The 21,213-nt window shown below is 40.2% G+C and overlaps 2 protein-coding genes across 2 annotated transcripts; both read left to right on the top strand.

The window, feature by feature from the left end:
• The first annotated feature begins 1,090 nt into the window (after positions 1–1,090).
• Positions 1,091–3,690, top strand: LOC147311126 (uncharacterized). The gene is made up of 3 exons (XM_086266539.1): positions 1,091–1,894; positions 2,039–2,321; positions 2,449–3,690. The coding sequence occupies exons 1-3, from the start codon at positions 1,461–1,463 to the stop codon at positions 2,992–2,994; spliced, it is 1,263 nt and encodes a 420-aa protein (XP_086122665.1). The 5' UTR covers positions 1,091–1,460; the 3' UTR covers positions 2,995–3,690.
• A 7,343-nt stretch (positions 3,691–11,033) lies between these two features.
• On the top strand, positions 11,034–12,705 carry LOC147311125 (ADP-ribosylation factor-like protein 4C). The gene has a single exon (XM_086266902.1). The coding sequence runs from the start codon at positions 11,462–11,464 to the stop codon at positions 12,038–12,040; it is 579 nt and encodes a 192-aa protein (XP_086123028.1). The 5' UTR covers positions 11,034–11,461; the 3' UTR covers positions 12,041–12,705.
• The last annotated feature ends 8,508 nt before the right edge of the window (positions 12,706–21,213 follow it).

Here is a 21,213-nt window from a genome sequence, read left to right as displayed (position 1 = left end):
TATCTATCTATCTATCTATCTATCTATCTATCTATCTATCTAACACACACACACACACACACACACATACGTGTGTGTGTGTGTGTGTGTGTGTGTATGTGTGTGTGTGTGTGTGTGTGTGTGTGTGTCAGATAAAGATGTGTATTTTGTGCCCTTAGTTTAAAAGAATAGAAACAATGTGGGTGTATTATCTGTATGTAAACACTAACAATGGTCAGTGCTCCTGCACAGCAGGGTGACTTTGTTTTCTCATGTGTGGGTGCTGGTTTAATGGCTCCACTGTGCTCCTGTGAAGATAACGATATCCAGCAACAGGAGAGCAGATATATCCTGACTGTCATTTCAGTTTTTTGAGAGGCTGCAAAATAGAGTTTATTTACCTCCAGTATACTCCTGGTGATAATGTCCCAGGAAATAAATCAGGCTTCAGGGAACACATGCAGTCAGCAGAGGGCTCTACCACATACAGTAAAATGACAAAGCTTGTGTGTATGATTTGTGTATGTGTGAGTAATGTGTGTGCATTTAGAGAGAAGAGGAGAGGTGGAGGGCGGAGCGCTTCTCCTGCAGGTATCCTCTCTAGAATACAAAATGAAGGGGCTGGAAAACGTGTATGCACATGTTCCCTGGCTCTTCTAACATTTAATGTCCGTTTCGTGGAACTGTGTGATGTGTGTGTCCGTGTTTTGAGCCACCTTTATTTAAAGCTGCTGATTATGAGTACCCTGGGCAAGAGGACACTTTATTTTGGTGACTTTTAAATATGAACTATTTACTCTTCCACAATCACTAAGTTGCTCTGACCACCAGAGCCTCTCTGACCTATGACAAATTTACCCATTCTGTAGTCCAGCTATGTTACATCCAGGCTAATAAATTGGTGAAAATGCACTAAAATAAAGATTAGGCAACATTTTACTTGATATTCATGTCACATCTCTTGAGTCAAATATGTTTCATATGAAATATAGATATATGACAGCTGACTATAGAAGGAAACCTCTTCACAAGTTTTATTGTTGGACTTTGCCATCTAGTGGAAGAAGTCTGTACTGCACATTGTTATAAAATAGTATATTATACAGTTTTTCTCGATTGCTTAAACACTATAACCAGGCCTCTAAACTAAAATTTCAAAACCGTAACGCTATTGTTCAAAAAGCTCACCCATTTCCCTGAACTATAAACACTATTCCCTGCTTTGACACATGACTCAAATTTGGTGAACTGTTACTGCAAAACTCTACACACAAATCCCTACATTTTACAGTGCTTACACCATGTAGTCATTTAGAAAGCACTAGCATGCAATAATGTTAACTTAAGTCAGCATAGCTTGAGCTCAATTAGCACACAATTAACCAGGTGGAAACACTAGGAGTCAAAATTTAGCACACACCAATCAGAACCTGCGATGGATAGATAAAAGGGCCAAAGTCAGCTCATTCAGGTTTGAAACAATGGATCCAAAGAGATGCAAAGGAAGAGGACGTGGTGGAGAAAGAGGACGTGGTGAAGGAGGAGGACGTGGTGAAGGAGGAAGACGTGGTGGAGGAAGAGGACATGGTGAAAGAGGAGGGTGTGGTGAAAGAGGAGGACGTGGTGGAAGAGGAGGAGGAGGTGGTCTAGGACAACAGGAAGGTGGTGGAGGAGGAGGGAGAGGTGGAGGAGGAGGAGGACGTGGTGAAGGAGGTGGAGGTGGAGAACGACGGCGACAAGGAAGGGGAAGAGCAAGGGCAAGAAGACAGTCAGTCTCGGATGAAATTCGAGCCACTTTAGTTGACCATGTCCTTGTCCATGGGATGACTATGAGGGAGGCTGGGCAACGAGTACAACCAAATTTGAGTCGCTTCACTGTTGCCTCCATCATCAGAACCTTCAGGGAGGAAAACAGGTAGGTGTACTTGCAGTAAGACTGCTTTGTACAGTAACGTTTAAGTTACTGAACTTATGTGTCTTGAGTTTCAGTATGTTTCCATTATTTGCCTGTAAAATGAATGTGTGACAGTTACAGTAATGAGTGCTTCTATTTTTGTAGGACACAGAGACGACCACCTGGTGGAGGCAGGTTAAGGCTTTTGTCGGAGGAGCAAGAGAGGGAACTTGTAAACATGGTAATTGCAAATAATGTAATCCGCCTGCAAGAGATTCAAAGGAGAGTGATTGAGGATGATCATCTTTTTCGAGGCATACATGCCATCAGCCTCTCCACAATTGACCGCATCCTCCGAAAGAATCAATTCCGGATGAAACAGGCATACCGAGTCCCTTTCGAACGAAACTCTGACAGAGTGAAAAACCAACGTGTGGAATATGTTCAGGTATGAGTTTGGATACTGTATAAAGTATTGTGTACCATCACAGCATGGCAGTTTATGCTGCCATTTCAGCACTCTTGAACTGTGGTTCAGGGTACCGATTGACTCTACTGTGTTATGTGTTTTGCAGAGAATCTTTGAGATTGAAGGACGGCGTGTTCCCCATGAAATAATCTTTGTGGATGAGGCAGGTTTTAACCTGACCAAAAGAAGGAAAAGGGGGAGGAACATAATTGGCCATCGGGCTATTGTAAATGTCCCTGGTCAGCGTGGGGGGAATGTCACTATGTGCGCAGCCATCAGCCAACGAGGGGTACTCCACCGCCATGCCGTACTAGGACCCTATAACACTATGCTTCTCCTTGCTTTTCTTGATGGTTTAAGACAACATATGTTCCAGCTGGACTACAGGGAACCAGCACAGCCAGAGCAGCCTCACTACGTTGTTGTGTGGGATAACGTCAGCTTCCATCGCGCTGCTCTGGTTCGTGACTGGTTTACCAATAACCCAAGGTTTTCTAATATCTTTCTGCCTGCATACTCTCCCTTTCTAAACCCGATAGAGGAGTTATTTTCGGCATGGCGGTGGAAAGTGTATGACCGAGAACCTTATGTCCGTGTTCACCTCCTTCAGGCCATGGAAGAGGCCTGCCTAGACATATCAGTAGATGCATGACAGGGGTGGATCAGGCATGCAAGAGGATTTTACCCCCGCTGCCTGGCTGGGGCCAATATAGCCTGTGATGTGGATGAGATTCTCTGGCCTGACCCAGACCAAAGACAAGATGCTGAGGTGGGATAATGTTTCTGGTGTGTGTTGTACTGTATAGTACATGAATGACAATGTGCCACTGTACATACATTGGTTGCGTCTTTTGTGTTTATCATGTGACAAGGGTTTTGAAGGGGAGAACCATAAGCAACCTATTTGTTTTGGAACTATTGTTTTGAATTAATTGTACCAGTGTGCAAAACTCTGTTGTAGTGTGTGTGTTTTTGAGGGCTTGTGTTTGATGTCTGAGGGCAAAGTTTGGTTTTTCAGCAGGAGTGAATAGTTTTGGGTGTAGAGCTTCATTTTGACCTGGAAATAGGATGTTTGGGAAATTGAGTGAGATGTTATGGATTTGTGTTTACAGTTGTGAGGATATGAGGCGTAGTTTCAAGAAATGTGTTTTAGCAATCGAGAAAAACTGTAAAAAGCGGCATTCTGTTTCTTTTAAGATTTTTTTAAACTACCTGTTAGGCATATTGGTATACATATAGATTTATCAGAGAACCTTTTTGCTACAGCATGTTTACACAGGCTATTACAGGCCTGTACACATATGAGTTACAGTAAGCATAGCTACAGGTCTTACATAAGTGCTCAGATTCTATTAAAAATTGGATGACTGACAGTCTTCTTCAGCTTAATGAAGAAAAAACAGAGGTCCTTGTTTGTGTCCCCAGACAGATTTGTGCCAAAGGTAATGGACACTGTAGGCCCCCCTTTGCCACATTTACTAAATCTTCTATCAGAAACCGTTGGGGGCAACTTTTTAAGCAGCGTTCCTTTTAGATGATCGTGTTAAATCTCTGGCTCACTCTTGCTTTTTTCTCTTAACACATCTGTTAAGAGTGTGTGTAACACATATCACACTCTGAATTAGAAATTGCTGTTCATGCCTTTATTTCATCTTGTCTGGATTACTGTAATTCCTTGTTCTCTTGTCTTGACTAACCCTCCTTGGAACATCAGCAAATTGTTCAGAACGAAAATGCAAGACTTTTAACAAAGTCTTCTAAGTACTCTCATGTCACACCCTTGAACATCCAGACGCAGGTCCTTGAGGTCTTGTGATCAGGGTCGGCTGGCTGTGTATCTTACAAGGCTGAAAATTAAGGAGAACAGAGGTTTTGTCCAGATTCTGGAACTTTCCCCATTTGAGCCTGAGATCTGTGGACCACATAGTGAAAAACACATCTTTTAAAACTTGTTTTGATGTAACAATTGCAATGATAATTGTAATAATTCTTCTTTAGAATTTCTTGTTGTAGAGCACTTTGTGATATTTCTTGAAAGATGCTATGTCAATAAAACTGATGTGACAAGCTACTGTAAATCAAGGGAGCAGCTGAAAATTGTTGTTAAGATGTAACGGGGGTGGGCAGGGTTTTGTCCACAGGGGGGAAACAGTTTTTGGAGAGCAGTGTCAGTGTTTTTTTGCACATGCCCAAGTTCGGTTGTTACATCCTGTGAGGCTGTGGGCATGGTGTTGTCCTCTCCCTCTCTTCCTCCTTCTCTGTGCCCCTGCCTTCTCCTTTAGGACACACCTGCTGCTCATCCGCCCTCGTTTACCACCAATTACCCTCCAGAGGTGATATAAGCTGGAGGAGCGCAGTGCGGGTGTGGGTGAGGATTCTGGTGGGTTTCCTCTGTGCTGGTCAGTGTGTGATTCTGGTCTAGGTGTGGAAAAGGCCTGGTGTGTGTGTGTGTGTGTGTGTGTGTGTGTGTGTGTGTGTGTGTGTGTGTGTGTGTGTGTGTGTGTGTGAGAGAGAGAGAGAGAGAGAGAGAGAGAGAGAGAGAGAGAGATTATAATAAAGATTTATTTTGTGTTAAACACCTCTGCCTGGCATCCTATTCATTCCAATCCGGATCCAATTGTTACTGTCCCCCACCTTCTTCGCCTAGCTTTTATGTGGGGACGTAACATAGGCAAATAAAGAAATGACTGAGGTCTTCCTTATTGCACAGGATATCACAATTGTTTTTTTGTTGGTTTTTTTTTTTTTTTGCACTGTAGTGACACTCCTTACCACACGGTGGCGGTAATGCATCATGGGCCACATATGTGTCTGCCGGGACACAAAGCAGGGTAGCCAACATGCATACAAGTGGCCAGCGTCATTACATTTATACTTGTGCTGGTGCATTATATGTTAAGTACCTTGTGGTTGTGTCAAAGTGCTATATAACAATAGTTGGAGTGGTTACGTTTCTAAGAGGTGCACGGCAGGTTATGCCCCCCTGAAACCCTACAATGTAACGTATACAGGAGGGGTTTCTGGTGTTCTGGCAAAAATTGACTGTGGGAAAACTAGTGAGAGATGTGTCATGAGTGAATGACGTAGCTGAGTCAGGAATTTTAGTCTAAAAGAAGTTAATTACTAGAACTCTGCACAGGAATGAACTGTGGGGTTCCCGACCAGGGGCGATTCTAGGATCAGAGCTTTGGGGGTGGTGAGCACCCAGAGAGCTGCCCAGCCAGGCAAGCTAAACCTGTCTCTGTCAGTCCCTGCATCCTTAAATGTTGTTCCAAGTTCTCTCTGACTGTCTCCTTGGTGCATTTAAACCCCTGTTCCTCCCTGTCCTCATCATCTGTTGTCTTCAACTCTGTTATCAGTCATCATAATTTTACCATCTCTGTGCACGTCTGCAAATTTCTTTATTAAATCATAAGATTCTTAAATTCATCAAGTCTCTCTGTGCCTGGGTCCTCGGCACAAAACATGACATCACTGTTTTGTGCATTTTAACACAATTTAATCCCACAATTGTGAAAGAAAAGCAAAACACTTTTTCAAAAAGTCTGTAACAAAACCATCAAATCTGATAAAGATTATTTAAATGCTGCCAAAGAAGAATGGATTGGAATAGAAAAAATACATTTCCTAACCTTAATTACTGGAGGAGAATAATGAATGATGCTCATAGTGAGTAAAAACTGAGTGCATTTTTTGGACAGATTCACTTTTAATGTGTATCTATAATATAATACAGATACATAAAAAAACACTCCCAAAACAGAATAAATTATTACAAATAAATTATTACAAAATATTAATAAAAACTATAAAAATGGAGGCAACTTTGCCTGTGGTAGAATGTGAACAATGTATGAAAAAATCTTTATTGCAGATACTAATTTTACTAATTTAATAATAATAATTTTGTGTTGTAAGATTTATGACTTTCATGTATTCATAGTGGTACTTAAGAGAGCTTGACATTTTTATCAGGTGGTACACACTGTAAAAAGTTTGAGAAACACTGATAAGTGTATGTGTGCTTTTGGAAAACATTTAAAGCTGCTGTACAGAATCTTTGAAACAAGCTTAAAACATGTTTAGAATATAAACAGAGCATCTGCTTCTCTTTACAGCTCCTCACTCCACCAGGGCTGTTTGGCACTTTCTGATAGTGTGCAAATGTGACGTATGTACTGCACCAGTCATACAGACAACTGGACGGTCCAAAAGTTGGCCTACCTATTACTGACTGAGGTTTCAGTAGAGTTGTGGCTGAACCACATAAAAATATATCATTAATTGTAATCTCCCCAATGATAATGTTATGTTGGAATGTTGTTAAAGAGGGTCAAAAATGTTTCAAACCAGTTTGTTTAGCAGATTCTGTACAGCAGCTTTAATATAGTGAGAACACAGCTTCCAGATTATATGAGTTTTTTTCTCTTTGTCAGTTTAACAGTTTGTGTTGTGCCTGTCACTGTTCCCTGTCTGTTTTCTTACCTGGTTCTTCCTGACCTTGCCCTTTCTCCTCATGTTCCCCTCTTTCCTCTCTCCCTCTTTGGACTGACAATCATACACAAATAGATTGTATTCAATTAGATGAAAAATTACATTAATATGAAAAAAATTATATTAAGATCACTAACAAAAAGTCCCCTCTCAGTGTACTTTCAACCAAAAGGCAGATAACCAAAGCACATGAACATCTAATACAAGATATAAATATTGAAACACTGATCCAACATTATTCTTGATTGACGGATCATTTGATTTTACACTTTTACCTGAATGTGGCTCCTTTTTTTGAAAAAACGTCCTCATATCCATTATGAACCTGGCTGTCTCTCTGTACACGTACACACACACACACACACACACACACACACACACACACACACACACACACACACACACACACACACACAACCGGAGTTATAAGGTTAATGGGCATTCAGTCAGTCAGTTAGTTAGTATCCATTTCAAACAGGACAATTTAAAGTTTTAGATTTTAAATAGGCTGTATACATTTCAATGGGAGCAACAGGACGGTCAAATGTCGCTGAATTTACTACAGAGCAGGACGGATTGTAGGGTAGCAAACATTGTCGGAAAATTTTCAACACTGCAGGTTACCTGGTGTAATGTTTTTCAGCTAAAAAGAAACATGGCCTGACTCCTACCTAACTATATAAAGAGTAACTGAAGGTTAAATGTAGCTAATATGTCCTGTTTTAAGCCAGACACTTACACCTCCACTCTGCTGAGTCTCAGCCACCATTGCTGTAGCAGCAAGAGCGCTAGAGCCAGAGCAGGGGAGAGCCGAGCTGGAACAAAGCATTTTGGGAGCGAGGGTTATCTATACTGTTGTTGTTAAAATGTTACGTCTCAAACAAGTACAGTACTGTATGCTTTTTATATTTTTAGTAGTGTGTCACACAAACAGCAAATATTGTCAAAAAAGTAAGAAAACTTTTTTGTAAGAAAGTAAGAAAACTTTTGGGGGTGCCTCCAGAGAGGGGAGAGGGAGGGGAAACAGGAAACAGGAGGACAAAGGAGGGGGGAACAACTAAGCTGTAGTGCCTCTTCACCTCACTGTACAATACCTTGTGCAATACTTTTTGTAAATAGTCAACAGTGCAATAGACTCAATACTTGAAATGTGCAATTCACTTGTATTTTTATTTTTTATTCCTATTTATTCTATTTATCCCCTTTGTATATTTTATTTATATTTGTCTCTGTATTTATATATATGTGTGTGTGTGTGTGTGTGTGTGTGTGTGTGTGTGTGTGTGTGTATATATATATATATAACAATTCTGTAACTGTAACTTCGGTCGTTGCTGTGCTTTTTGGAAGTCGAATTTCCCAGAGGAACCCACCCGAGGGATTAATAAAGTTCTATCTTATCTTATCTTATCTTATCTTATCTTATCTTATCTTATCTTATCTTATCTTATCTTATCTTATCTTATTCAAAATCGCCCTGTTCCCGACCAAGAAAATCTAAATTTCTGCAGAAGAGAGACCTTCAAGCCAGACTAAAGTATGGTAAGGACAACCTGGAGAAAGATCACTTATACTGGAAGTTCTCCCTTTGGTCAGATGAGCTGAAAGTAGAGCTTACTGGTCACACTGCTTATATTTGGAAAAAGCAAGGAGAGGAGTACAACCCAAAGAACACCGTCCCTACACTAAAGCACGGTGGAGGGAGTATTACAAGATATCACAGCAAAGCTTGTAATACACATGCCGGTCCACTGTGTCCATTTCATGCTTTGCCTCTCAAAAACCTTAAATCGTTAGCTTCATAGCACAAGTGCCTAAGTCATTGACTTAGTCAAATGACTTAGGCAATTATGCTATGAAGCTAACGAAATGTAAGTTGCAGTAGGCTGCAGTAACAGCAGAGGTGTCATGGTCCTGGGTCATTTTGACCCAGCGTTCTTAGTTTTCTTGTGTTTTTGTATTTTGTTCTCTATTTATTCTATGGTTCCTAGGTTGTTTAGTTTATTAGAATTCCCCTCATTTCTTTATCCCGTGTCCCCCTCCACGTATCTGAGTTCCCGTGCCTCGTTTCTCCTCCTTGTGTTTTATTCCATGTTTTCCCCAGCCCGTTTTGTCTGTGCTCTCCCCATGTTCTCTACTCCCCTCCTGTCTGCGCCTCTGTGTACTTTCTGTTTTACTTTGACAGTCTCCCGTCAGTATGCGTCATGTTGTGTTTGCTCCTGCCCTGTCATGTTATGATTATCTGTGTCAGCTGTGTGTTCCCTCGTTAACCCTCTGCGTATTTATGTCCGCGTCTCCCTCAGTTCTATGTTGCGTTCTCCTTGATCGCTGTGCGTGATTCACCCTGTGTCTCCTGGTGCACATTGTAATTAGTTTTTCCCAGTTTAGTTTAGTGTTGTTTGTATGATCTGCTTTTGGGTCGTTTGGGTCCATCCTGCCTGCCACACAGCCGAATCATGACAAGAGGGAGATACTTTATTTCAAACCAGCATGAAAATAATCACAGGAAGGTGTTAAAGCAAACATTATTAAAATATTTACACGTATGCACATATTAGCACATATTAACCTTAATCGTTTATGTAATCTCCATTTCCTGCTTTGAAGAAGCAAAGCAGGAAATGGACACAGTGGACCGACAGGTCTATACTTTGCTGTGATGCTGAGTTGAGTATTATGCTGTGAGGATTCTTCAGTGTGTCTGGAACTGGGAATCTCGTCAAGGTGGAAGGATCATAAAGAGAGGACTATGTGAAGATTTTAAAAGAAGACCTCAAGCAGTCAGCAGCAAAACTGGGTCTGGCTCGACAGCGACCTGAAATACATTTCTCCTGGTGAAGAACTACCTCCAGAAGACCAAAGGGAACGTTATTGACTGGCCTGCACAAACCTCTACAGCACAGAAGGAGGGCCTGGAGGGGTCAGTGATGAACATGAGGTTATGCAGAAATCAAACTGCACCCACGAAACCAGGGAGACTGAAAGCAATAACACATGTTATAATACTTTTGTTCATGTTAAGTGATAATGGCATTAAATGGCAGGTCATTAAGTGTAAATATGCAATACTTCAATTTGCGATTTTTTCATTTTAAGTAAACAAACAAAGAAAAAACTATAATTTCCCACGAAACCATGGCACAGATCCTTCAAAGGAGGGTCAAAGTCATTTCAAACTGATGTGCATAACAGCAAACAGCACAGCTCGTTTGTGCTCACACTCTTAACCCAAAGGTTCAAGTACAAGTGATGATAAAAGGGCTTCCTGTGAGCAGTCTAGTCCTGTAAGTGACACAGAGGTGACCTAGGTCTCTGTGTGAGTAAGACTTCCTCCTTTTAGGGTGGAGCCTTATGGAGGCCAGTGTTTGAGACCAGGTGTAAGAAAATGTGTTCTTACTCTGTTTTCTGAAAGCAATGCAGCAGACTATAACTATGTTCACTCACTTACACCTCTGATGTCATGGAACATCATCAAATTTCAAGAAATGAACAGATGACAGATTAATAACTACTGTTGTATTGTTTATTTTTTCAAGATCACGTTTAAAGAAGACATTTTTAATGTCAGTGAGACTTTTTAGCTGGACAAATAAATAAATTCTATATAAAAGTGACCTTTCCAAAAACTTCTAGCAGCTTCTACTTTGTGATGGGAAAGCTGTTTGTGGCTCAACATGACTTGTATGGAGTATGTTTCACATATTAGAGCCAACAAGTCATTTACACGAGCTTAAATACGGGCAACCTTTATTATTTATTTTACACAACAGGAAATCTTTATTAACGTGAGACTGAAAGGTTTCCTTTCAGCTTTTGCATGCCTCCTGTGCCTCCTGTGTTTCACCAGAAGGTGGCGCACCTGACTATGACTGTTTCCATGCGATTACTAAACTACGCCCAGTTTCTTTAACATGTTAACGCCGTTGATCTGCACACCTTCCTGTTTCATTCCATCCATTTCTGCCTGTTTGTGTTTCTTTCAGTCAGCCTGATAATTCAAATAAAACAAAGCTTCATGCACAAACACTCCTCCACGGCTCTATGAACGCTGGCTGTGCATGTTTGTCAGTCTCGCGTGTCTATAGTAACCCGATCGCCGCAGAGGCTCGCCCTCTCATTGGCGCATGTCCCGGGTGGGTGGAGCGTAGCGGGGCGCTTCTGATTTGTCAGCCTCACACAGCCTCACAAAACCACGGCCACGGAGAGCGTTGCGGGTGTAGGAGTGTTCTCCAGGAGTGAGTGAATTAAACGGTGGATGTTATTCTTCCGCACAGGTGCGGACCGCGGAGCTGTTTGTGCGCAATTTCCAGAGAGATCGTTGGGCTGTTCGGTGTCATCCTTGTTGTCTCTGGAGTGTTCTTACAGCGCAGCTTTCCTTCGTCGCCAAATGGATGCGAGTGTGTGAGGAGAATACTAATGAACGGAGCTCTGCGTCCTCTGCTGCTGCTGCTGAGGGCCACAGCAGAGCTCATCGGTCATCCACAGCGCACCGGGGCTTCTCCGCTCTCCACTATCCCAACCTAAGGATTTTTTTTACCCGTGAAGTGGAAGGCTCTGAGCTTTAGGACTGTTTTCTTCCCCTTGAATCGGGAGATAAAACCAGCAGCTGCAGAATAAATGCCATAATGGGCAACAGCGTTTCCAGCATCTCTGCCTTCCAGTCTCTTCACATCGTCATGCTGGGTTTGGACTCTGCTGGGAAGACCACGGTTCTTTACAGACTTAAATTTAATGAATTTGTCAACACGGTCCCCACGATCGGCTTCAACACGGAGAAGATCAAGCTGAGCAACTGCACTGCGAAGGGCATCAGTTGTCATTTCTGGGACGTGGGGGGGCAGGAGAAGCTGAGGCCCCTGTGGAAGTCCTACAGCCGCTGCACTGACGGAATCATATACGTCGTGGACTCGGTAGATGTGGACAGGTTGGAGGAGGCCAAGACTGAACTGCACAAAGTCACCAAGTTTGCGGAGAACCAGGGCACGCCGCTGCTGGTCATCGCCAACAAGCAGGACCTGCCCAAATCCCTCCCGGTGGCGGATATCGAGAAGCAGCTGGCCCTGCACGAGCTCACCCCCTCCACCACTTACCACATCCAACCTGCCTGCGCTATAATAGGCGAGGGGCTTCACGAGGGCATGGACAAGCTGTATGAGATGATTCTGAAAAGAAGGAAATCCTTAAAGCAGAAAAAGAAGCGGTAACAGCCGCCGGACATTACTGCAAGGAGTTCGGGTTTTACCAGTATTGCCCTTAACAGTGACTTTTTTTTTTCATTTTTGGAATAAAGCTGTTCAGCCACTGAAGTCCTGCTCAGATGCTTTTGCGGGCAAGAGTATGTAGGACAGAAAACACACAAGGATAACCAAAATCAAGACAGGAAACTTGACTGGGCTGTTTGGAGCTGCAGCACTGACAGAGAGAGAGAGGAACAGATAAACAGGCTGGCCCATTTATCTGTGGCTTTATCTCAGACTTTGAACACGCTTTAACTGAAGCTTTGGCTCACCCTGGACTCTTTTTTTTATTATTATTATTTCCACCCACAGGACATCTTTGTGGAAACGAGTTTGATTTTGCACGTGGCTCGGGTCACTCGTGCCCCTGCTCTTTCTGTCTTGAACACAGACATCTGTAGGATCAAGGTTTGATCTTGACTGCTTTTGGAGCATTGAAGTAGCCTTTCCTCTGCGTGGTGGACAGAAGACAGAGTCCACTACTTTGCACTTTTCATTTGCTAACAGACAGTAGAGAACTACACTGTATTATTAGAGGAGCAGTTTCAGGTGATTCATGTACTAAGAAGCCAAAATTGAAGTATTTTGTATATTAAAAAGATTTTAAATCAAAGTTTTGGGTCACGTTCTTCATTTACACACTGCTGAGAAGTAGAGGTGATGTGGAGGTTACGGTGGCAGCAGGATGTGTGGTGGGGAGAAAAAAAGGCGGACATGACTGCTGACAGTAAGTCAGAGATAGTGATTTCTTCATCAAGATACAATCACAGGTGGGGGTCAACGATAAGTCCGGGGTCACAGAGTTCAGGCAGAAGCTAATAACAGCCTGACCTCAGATCTTTGTTTTAATCATCTGCACATGAAATAAATGTTTGGAGGAAAGCCAGAGCTCGTTTGTGAAATTTATGGATCTGCATTGCGGTGCTCTGTTTACAGCAGCAAGCGGTGATCAAATTAGGCTAATGTGCCCTAGGACGGTATAGATTTCTGTCCCAAATATTTCACATCACTCTGTAACTAATATGGGCATTTATCTTGTAGTTTATTTAAATATTTCCTCATCATACAAGTCACAAATTGTGGGTGGATGTGAGGTATTTGGGCTAAACTGTTTGAAAGTAACTGTTTATATAACTGATTAATCTGCTCATTATAAAAATACTTTGCTCATAAAATGTCCACCACATTCAAAGAAATATCTTCATATATGTGTAATTCTTCTGGATATATCTAATAGCTGCTGTAGAAAAACTCATGTTTGAACACCTGTGATCGGTAACCGGAAGTACTGAGTGTAAAGAAGAGCAGAGCACACAGGAGAAGAGGTGCTTTTTGCAGAGAAACGTTCTGAAGACCAGGCCACCTTTTTACAGTGCTGTGCACTGTGATGCAAAGAGATGCTTAAATCATGTAAACAAACCCTGAGGAAGATATGAGGGGCTTCAGTTTCAAACTGGAAACCATTGAGGTAAACTAGAGAAGTATGTAAGTGAGTGAGTGTACTTGAGTAAAATATCTGAATCCACCGTGAGTCAGTCTTGTGTGTTTAGAGGTTTTCTGTTCGTTTTGTGTGAGTAAATTACTCCAAAGTTAATCACCTTCCATCTCTGCAGAACAAGAACTTCATTACTAAATAAGGCAGAAGCAAACTGAGGACTCTGTGAGAATAATGAGAAAACGTGCGAATATTCTTTGTACCGCGTGCTTTTTCACTTTAAACACAAAACACATGTCTTACCTGAATCTATCCAAGCTGCATGGTAGCTTCTAAATGCATCACACTGTACATTGACTGTGTTCTTGTTATGTTTTAAGCAGCAGCATTTCCAGGACCAAAAACAAGACAGGGAGGGTTCATAAGAGAGCAGAATGTTTGATCAGAAATTCATACAGGGTAGGAAGCTGCTGTCGAAAACACTGGATATCGTTTTAAGACTCATTTGAAGCCCTGTGTTATAACACTGATAGCACTGCATCAAACATGGCGCCGATGAAGAGTTTAAATGCTGTTTTGTACTGACTAACTATTTTACTCTGTGTTAGATGATAAACGTTCTAATCCTAAATCTTTAAATAATTCTGGGTAGCTTTAAGAACAATAATGCATATGCATACTTTATATTTCTTTTTAAGTGCATTAGAGAATATTAATATTTGGAAATCTGCAAAATTTGGAGCAGGAAGGACAATATTTGCTTCCAAAATACTGTGGAGTGCATGCAGAAAATATAACGTTTAATCATTGTTGAAATACCTAAAGTACATTCAAACTGTGTTTTGGAAAGTAGTGTGTGCAGAGGTGTTTGTGTGTGTTAGTTACAGTTACAGTGTGTTACAGTGCAGTCCTGGACCAGAGAAACACTATAGATTTAACAGCAATAATTACAGACATTGTGATTCACTGTGATGGATTCTCTAACACAGGCTGAAATGGAAAACCCTTAAACTACAGGCAGCCTTTGAACAGCCTCAGGGACACAGAGCTTTTAGAGTGAATGAGCCAAAAACATCCCCAAAACACTCGTTGAGCCTAACAGGACATTTTACTGTACAGATTTTTCCAGTTAAAACTGGAGGAACTGAATCTGTGGTTGATGCAGACTTACATCCCTCCTTCGATTGCCTGATAATATGAATCAACACCTAAACGATTTAGTGACTTTTTCTTTTTTGTGTGATATTTCTGCTTTCTTTTAATTCCATTCGAGCCCAAAGAAGCTACCTAGAATGTAATAAGTAGCCACATAAGACTCATAACTACATAGTATTTGTATTGAATATTTATTTGACAAACTGGATAATAGGTGTATTTCCTGACTGCACTGCACTGTCTGCTCTTTTCTTTTTCAAAAACTGAAAATTCATGGCTCAGTAAAATGTTTCTCCATGAATCCAGACACTCATAAAGTGGCAGACAGTAACTATAAAGCGCTATGTAGTAAATAGAGAATAATGACTGTCTGCTGTAAAGATGGGGAGTCTGGTGAAGGTTTAAGAGCAACTACATGTACACTTATGTGGCCTTAAGTCATTGTGTGGGTATCTCTGTTGTAGCTGAGCTAAGTCAAAACTAAGACAAAGTATCTCTTCATAGGCTGAAACAGTCACAAAAACACAAACTTCAAGCACAAAGTTCTTGGCTTGCTGATAACTGACTTTTTCTCTCAGAATTTTGGAAAAGAAAAAAAAAAAGACGTGCCCACTTTTTGTTTTTTTCCAGTGGCCCTAATCCTCTTCCGTAAAATTCACGCAAACAGCTGTCTGTCGATGGAATAGTGTGAGACCAGTGATAGGATGTGATGTGACGCTGCCCATATGCATAAGGTTCCTCGTGCATTTGCATCAAAGCAAACACCATGGACCAGCGTTTGTGAAAACATGGCTCTGCTGTACCACTGCTAGTCAACAAATCCTCCACACATTGCTTTTACACTGATCTGCTTCTGATCTTTTGTGTATGGAGAGTTTTTATTCATTGAATTATTTTTACTAGTTACTGTGTGATTACTTCATTTACAGCCTCGAGGAGGTTACTGTTCTCACGTTTCCTTCTTTTGGCAGTAGCCAATGTGACGTCCTGATCTAAACTCCAAACTGTGGCTTTCCTGAGTTGTTTTGTCCTTTTTCTTCTCTTCCCGGCAAATCTCTGATTGTCTATAAATAGAGAGAGAGAGCAGTACGTAGATGTGCTAAACGTCCTCATTTGCATTAACAGAATGGATCCTGTTTTAAGATGTAGGCTGAAAAGGCCACATAAGTTACTACTGAACTGTGCCTCTCAAAAACAGTAGAGAGACAGTTCAGTGACTCAGATTAGTGAAGAGGAGATCTAGCAGACAGCTAGTGACTATAACGTCCTGTGTTGGTACACCTGTCACTCATAACAGTGGAGTGGAGTTTAAAAGACCGAATTAAAACAAAGAAGCAACAAAAAGAAATGGAAAAATGTACTGTAGACGCCAAAATCATCCCTTGTAACAGGAGGTAAATATCTTACTGCTATAAAGCTGCATTTTAACTAAAGAATCTCTGAGCACTGACCTGCTTTTTGAGCAACGTCCAAATGAATGTTAGAGGAACTGCAGTTGTTGGTGCTCATTTATTAAGCACAAACATATCAGTATGTTTGTGTTGTGCTTCTGCACATGAATAAAACAAAATTGTGTTCTGTAAAATTGAGCATTTCCTGTATTATTAATTTTTTTTAAAGCTGTGGTTTCCATCTTTTAGCAACACATTGAATTTACAATTAAAGAAATAATACACATCAAACTTTCAAAGCTAAAATTAGATTTTAAAAATCAAAATTTTAAAATCTGATTTTTAAAGCCACCAGTGTTTATATGGTCCATCCATCCATTCATCCATCCATTCATCCATCCATCCATCCATCCATTCATCCATCCACTGGTTATCCAATTCAAGAGGTGGATGGCCTAGTCTATCCTAGCTAACATAGGACACTAACTGCATGTCTGTGGACTGCAGGACGAAGCCAGAGAGAATCAGCTCACACACAGTGAGAACATAAAAGTCCACAGAAACGGCAGCACTTTTTTTTTTAAAGGATTACACAGCACAAACTGAAGTGTAAAATCTTGGTTTTGTGTTGGCTAGCTAACATGATATACTAAGATGCTAAACACAGTGAACACTGCACCCTTCTCATTTTCACCATGTTATCATTATGACTGTGGCACTCAGAGCTGACAATAACTTCAGAACTAAACATGGCTACAGACTTGATTTTATACTGAGGCGGCACTGGCAAAAAATAAATATTTTATTGGCACTATCTATGTCAGGCCTAAAATAAACATCTGTGTTTCTGCCATCAGCAGATGTTGCCTAGTAACAGCTGAAACTAAAAGCTTCCAGCTGTGAGGATTCATGTAAGGAAAGATGATGATACACAAGAACTGCAAGGTTATCTATATATAATGAAGAGCCACCAGCCAATCAGAATGCAGTAGTACCCGTGGCCACTGATATTTTCTAATGAAAGTTTTTTTTCTCTCTTTACATATTTTAGACCAAGGAATCTCACACTAATATATATAGTTTGAGACAAAATGAAATGTCACAGCAGCAGGAAAAGCTCTGTTATTAATATTATAATTGTCAAAAAAAGAATTCATGTGTTCTGCGCTTTCAAATTAAAGTCTTTTCTAAGACTTTTGGGCTTAAAATAGATAAAAACAAAAGCTAGCATGTTAGAGTTTCACGAACATCCTCATTATAAAGCTCACTTTGAGAGAAATGTGTTTGATTCTTTTTTGATGTTCAGGAAAACATCGAGTGGTTTCCCACAAAAAAAGGAAACAGGCAGTCTTGTCATCTCAGGATTACCCTTCACCATAGCAACAGTATACCACAAAGAACCCAGTCCATCTACAGCGATTCACAAACACAACAGATTTCCTGTCTTGTGTTTGGGGTTAACATTTGTTTATCATGACAAAATGGCATAATGCTGTGTTATTCCTTTAATGTGCCCTGAAATTCGTTCAAACCCAGACAAAACCCCCAAAACATTCAGTCCTTTTGATAACATTTTTATATTCTGGATCATCTTGTTGCAGCTCTTCTTTGAAGCTATACAATGTTTACACTGAGTAAAATATTTAAAAGCTGCAGTATTCTACCAAGTACTCTAAATACTTTGAACATAGTTGGGGCCCAAATTTTAATAGCTTGTGCTCAAATAATAATTACAGCTTATTGAGCTGACAGTTGTTCAGACTCTTGACTGCAGTACTTTATACATTAAGAAGCCAACAATAAGAAAGACTTCAAGAAAACCAATCTGAAATTGAAAAGACACGTGGGCAGTTAGTGGGAATAACACTGTGAGGTTCTGTGAGGATTTGTGACATGTGTTTTTTTTTCTTTCATTTCAGTGAGACACATGTCTGGTTGGCTTCCAGGTTTAGTTAATCATTACAGCAGTCTGCATTTACCTACAGTCTCTGTTTGCTCTTTGCCAGCAGGGTTTGGCTCAAGTTCAGCTTTCAGAATGCTGTGGTGTGAAAATCAGTGCGTTACCTCTGATATTATATTCTGAATGACGCTAACAAAGGCTCACACTTTTCTCCACAAATAAACACATAAAATATCTTTATATTTCAGCTGATGTAAATGATTAGTGGTAAGTAATCAGCAGGGAGCCAAGCATTTAAAGCAAAGCCAAAAGTGATGCCAGGAAGCCCAAAAAATGTACTTGTCTCCTTCTACTTGATGTCAGTTCACTGACAGAAGAGCCTCTTTTCATCTGACCCATTTGTCAGATTGAGACATGCTGAAGCTGCAGCTGGAAACATCTCTCAAGGCCACATGTGTACAACACATTTAGCTACACGAGTGGTCTGTAAAACCAGGCTCCTCCAAATAAGCACAACCCCCAGAGGAGGCTGTCTTTGTTTATGTTGAAGGGATGGCTTTATTGTCTACAGAAACCAGACCTTTGGTTAACTGTACACAGTAGTTGGAGAACACAAAGTGTGTCATCTTTTATAGTTTTAGATTGACCAACTGACCAATTGCTGACATGATTTATCAATCTGACTTCTTAGTGCCTCATTGAAGCCCAATACCTCAATCAACCAAAAAAAATGAGTGCTAAAGTTTTGTTTTAGGTATGAAATATATTACTTTTATTGTGTGCCACCATGCTACATCTTATGATATTGTTATACTGGTCATCATTACTTTTGCAGAAACAGTCGTGTGGAAAAACTTTACGCACAAAGGAGGCAGCTGCTTTGCTTGAATATCCACCAACACCATTGTTCCAAAAGCTTGCCCCAATGGACGACATAATTTAATTCATTCTACTTTCTTTTTTAAAACCTGGAACCTCTGATGTAGAATTTCAGCTCTGATGTCCTCCATCATTCATTTTGAGACCTGGGTTTTGCAAGAGTACTTGAATTCCTTTGGTTTCTAATTGTTGTTCTATGCTCCTTCAAACGGTAACATTTCATTTCATTATTCCATCACTGAACAACAGTATATAACTGGAAACAGATTTTCAGTCATTTTTTAATTAAAAGTATAATGTGGCAGAAAAATTCTAAAAATCCAAACTGTCTTTGACCAACTTACCATTATCATCTATATTTTCTATTACAGAAAAACAGAAATTGAGCAAATCTTCACATCTGAGAACTTGGAACCTCCAAATGTTGCCAAATATTTCTCCAGTGATATTCCATTAGTTTTGTCAAATCTGCTTTGGAGTGCTTGTTGGGTGTTGTCTTGTGAAGTGAGACGGCACATGCATGATTGGGATCAACATAGCACATAGAAGTTATACCTTCAGGGCTTTCTGGCCAACCTCTCTCTGTTCTTTAACATCATGCAAAGCTACAATGCATGACCTTAAAAATAGTAAACAAAATTTTAAAAAAGGAAACAAACTTGGTTGGGAAAGATCAGGGCTTGGTATTAAATACAACCTTTCTAGAAGAACATGTTTAGCAAAACGACTTGAAGGGAAACTTCTCCTGTGTGCAGATCAAAAGGGCAAACCAATGTTTATCCAAAGACAGAAGGTTAATCCTACAGTTTCTAAAGCAATTAAAAAACTTATATATCACATGATATAATATCAATATATCTTCTTTAGAGTTGCATTTAAGGAAAGTGCAGTTAGAAGTCAGAATTGCCGTCAGTGGTGAGATCAGATAGTTTCTAAGCAGTCAGATAAACTAACCCCCCCCCCCCCTGCCGCCCCCCCAAAAAAACAAAAAACAAACAAACAAAAACAAAAACAAACAAAAAACAAAACAAAAAAACAAAAAAACAAAAACAAAACAAAAAAACAAAGCACTAGGCAGTTATATTTTTCACACCTTTCATGTCCGAGCAGCATTTTAGTTGCAGTCTGCATTTTTTTTTTTTTTTTCTCAGATGTGGAGGAAGTAGCAGTTCTACTCTGAGTCCCTCACGAATGGCCTAACTCCTCACCCTGACAAAGGAGACAGACATAATTTCTGAAGTTGATTCAACTTGTTGACTGTCATTTTAAATATGAGGACCAAAGAGAAGTCAGTGCAAGTGAGGAAGGCCATCATTAGGCTGAAAAACCAAGGGTAGATATATTAAAGTTCACAATCAAGTGTTTTCTTCATGAATGGGCACAAAGCATTTACAACAGCACTCAAGAAGAGGAAGGTCACATTAGACTTTGCTAAAATATCTAAAAGAGCACTCACAGTTCTGACAAAAAAACAACCTTTGGATGAATCTGAGACGAACTTGTACCAGAATGATGGGAAAAGAAACATATGGAGAATGAGAAAAACAGGTAATGATCCAAAGCATATCATATGATCTTCTTTTTTTTTTTTTTTTTTTTTTTTTCTATTTGTACGCCATGCAAGAAATGAAATGAAATTTAGATGTACAGAAAAGGAAATGGATTAATAATGTGGTTTATCTTTAAGAAAATACATAAAGCCCACTCCTGTAATGCTACTCTCTCTACCTGGGATGGCTGTTGTGTGGCTATCCATAAATCCATTCATAAAATAGTTGTGAATGTGTAACATCTATTTAACAAAAAAACATTCATATAATTTCTTCATTGCAATATATAGAAAATGTATAGGTTCCAGAAGCCAATGCAGAAGTGTCTCAAATCTACAGTCATCTGGTGGACTTCATTTAGAATTTACTTAATAGGTGTATGGTTCCCATCCACATGTGGAAGTTTATGGTAAGTTTATGGTACGTTTGTGACTGCTTTGTTACAGATTCTAGAGGGAAATGTGACTTGCTGAGTGTGAACCACTGAGAAAGGGGGATGAGTGAAGGGTTTAAGGTAACAGACAAAATTTTTGGTATTGCACTAAGAGCTCCGAATCATCCATCCAAAATGGCAATTACACACTCATTCTGATAGCATTTGCCCCTGACTGCTAGAAGCAACCAATACGGGCTTCACAACAGGCATAAGACATGCTTTTTCCCATATTAGATTTAGCACAATTTGCAGTAAATTGCATGCCACAAATATTAGTGTGATGAATGACCATCGAGCAGCCAGGCTACAATTATTGCAGGCTGGATTTAGAACAACCCAAGTCTTATTATTTTTATTTATGAAAGTTTTAATTTTCATACCTTAACAGCTCTGT

Source organism: Aulonocara sp. 'chitande type north' Nkhata Bay, linkage group LG16, assembly GCF_057382095.1.
Source record: "Aulonocara sp. 'chitande type north' Nkhata Bay isolate Kocher_YH1m ecotype deep benthic linkage group LG16, A_spYH_male_GT1.1, whole genome shotgun sequence".
Classification (NCBI taxonomy): Eukaryota; Metazoa; Chordata; class Actinopteri; order Cichliformes; family Cichlidae; genus Aulonocara; species Aulonocara sp. 'chitande type north' Nkhata Bay.
Note: the sequence above shows the minus strand (reverse complement) of the source record. Positions and strands in the feature narration are given on the sequence as shown.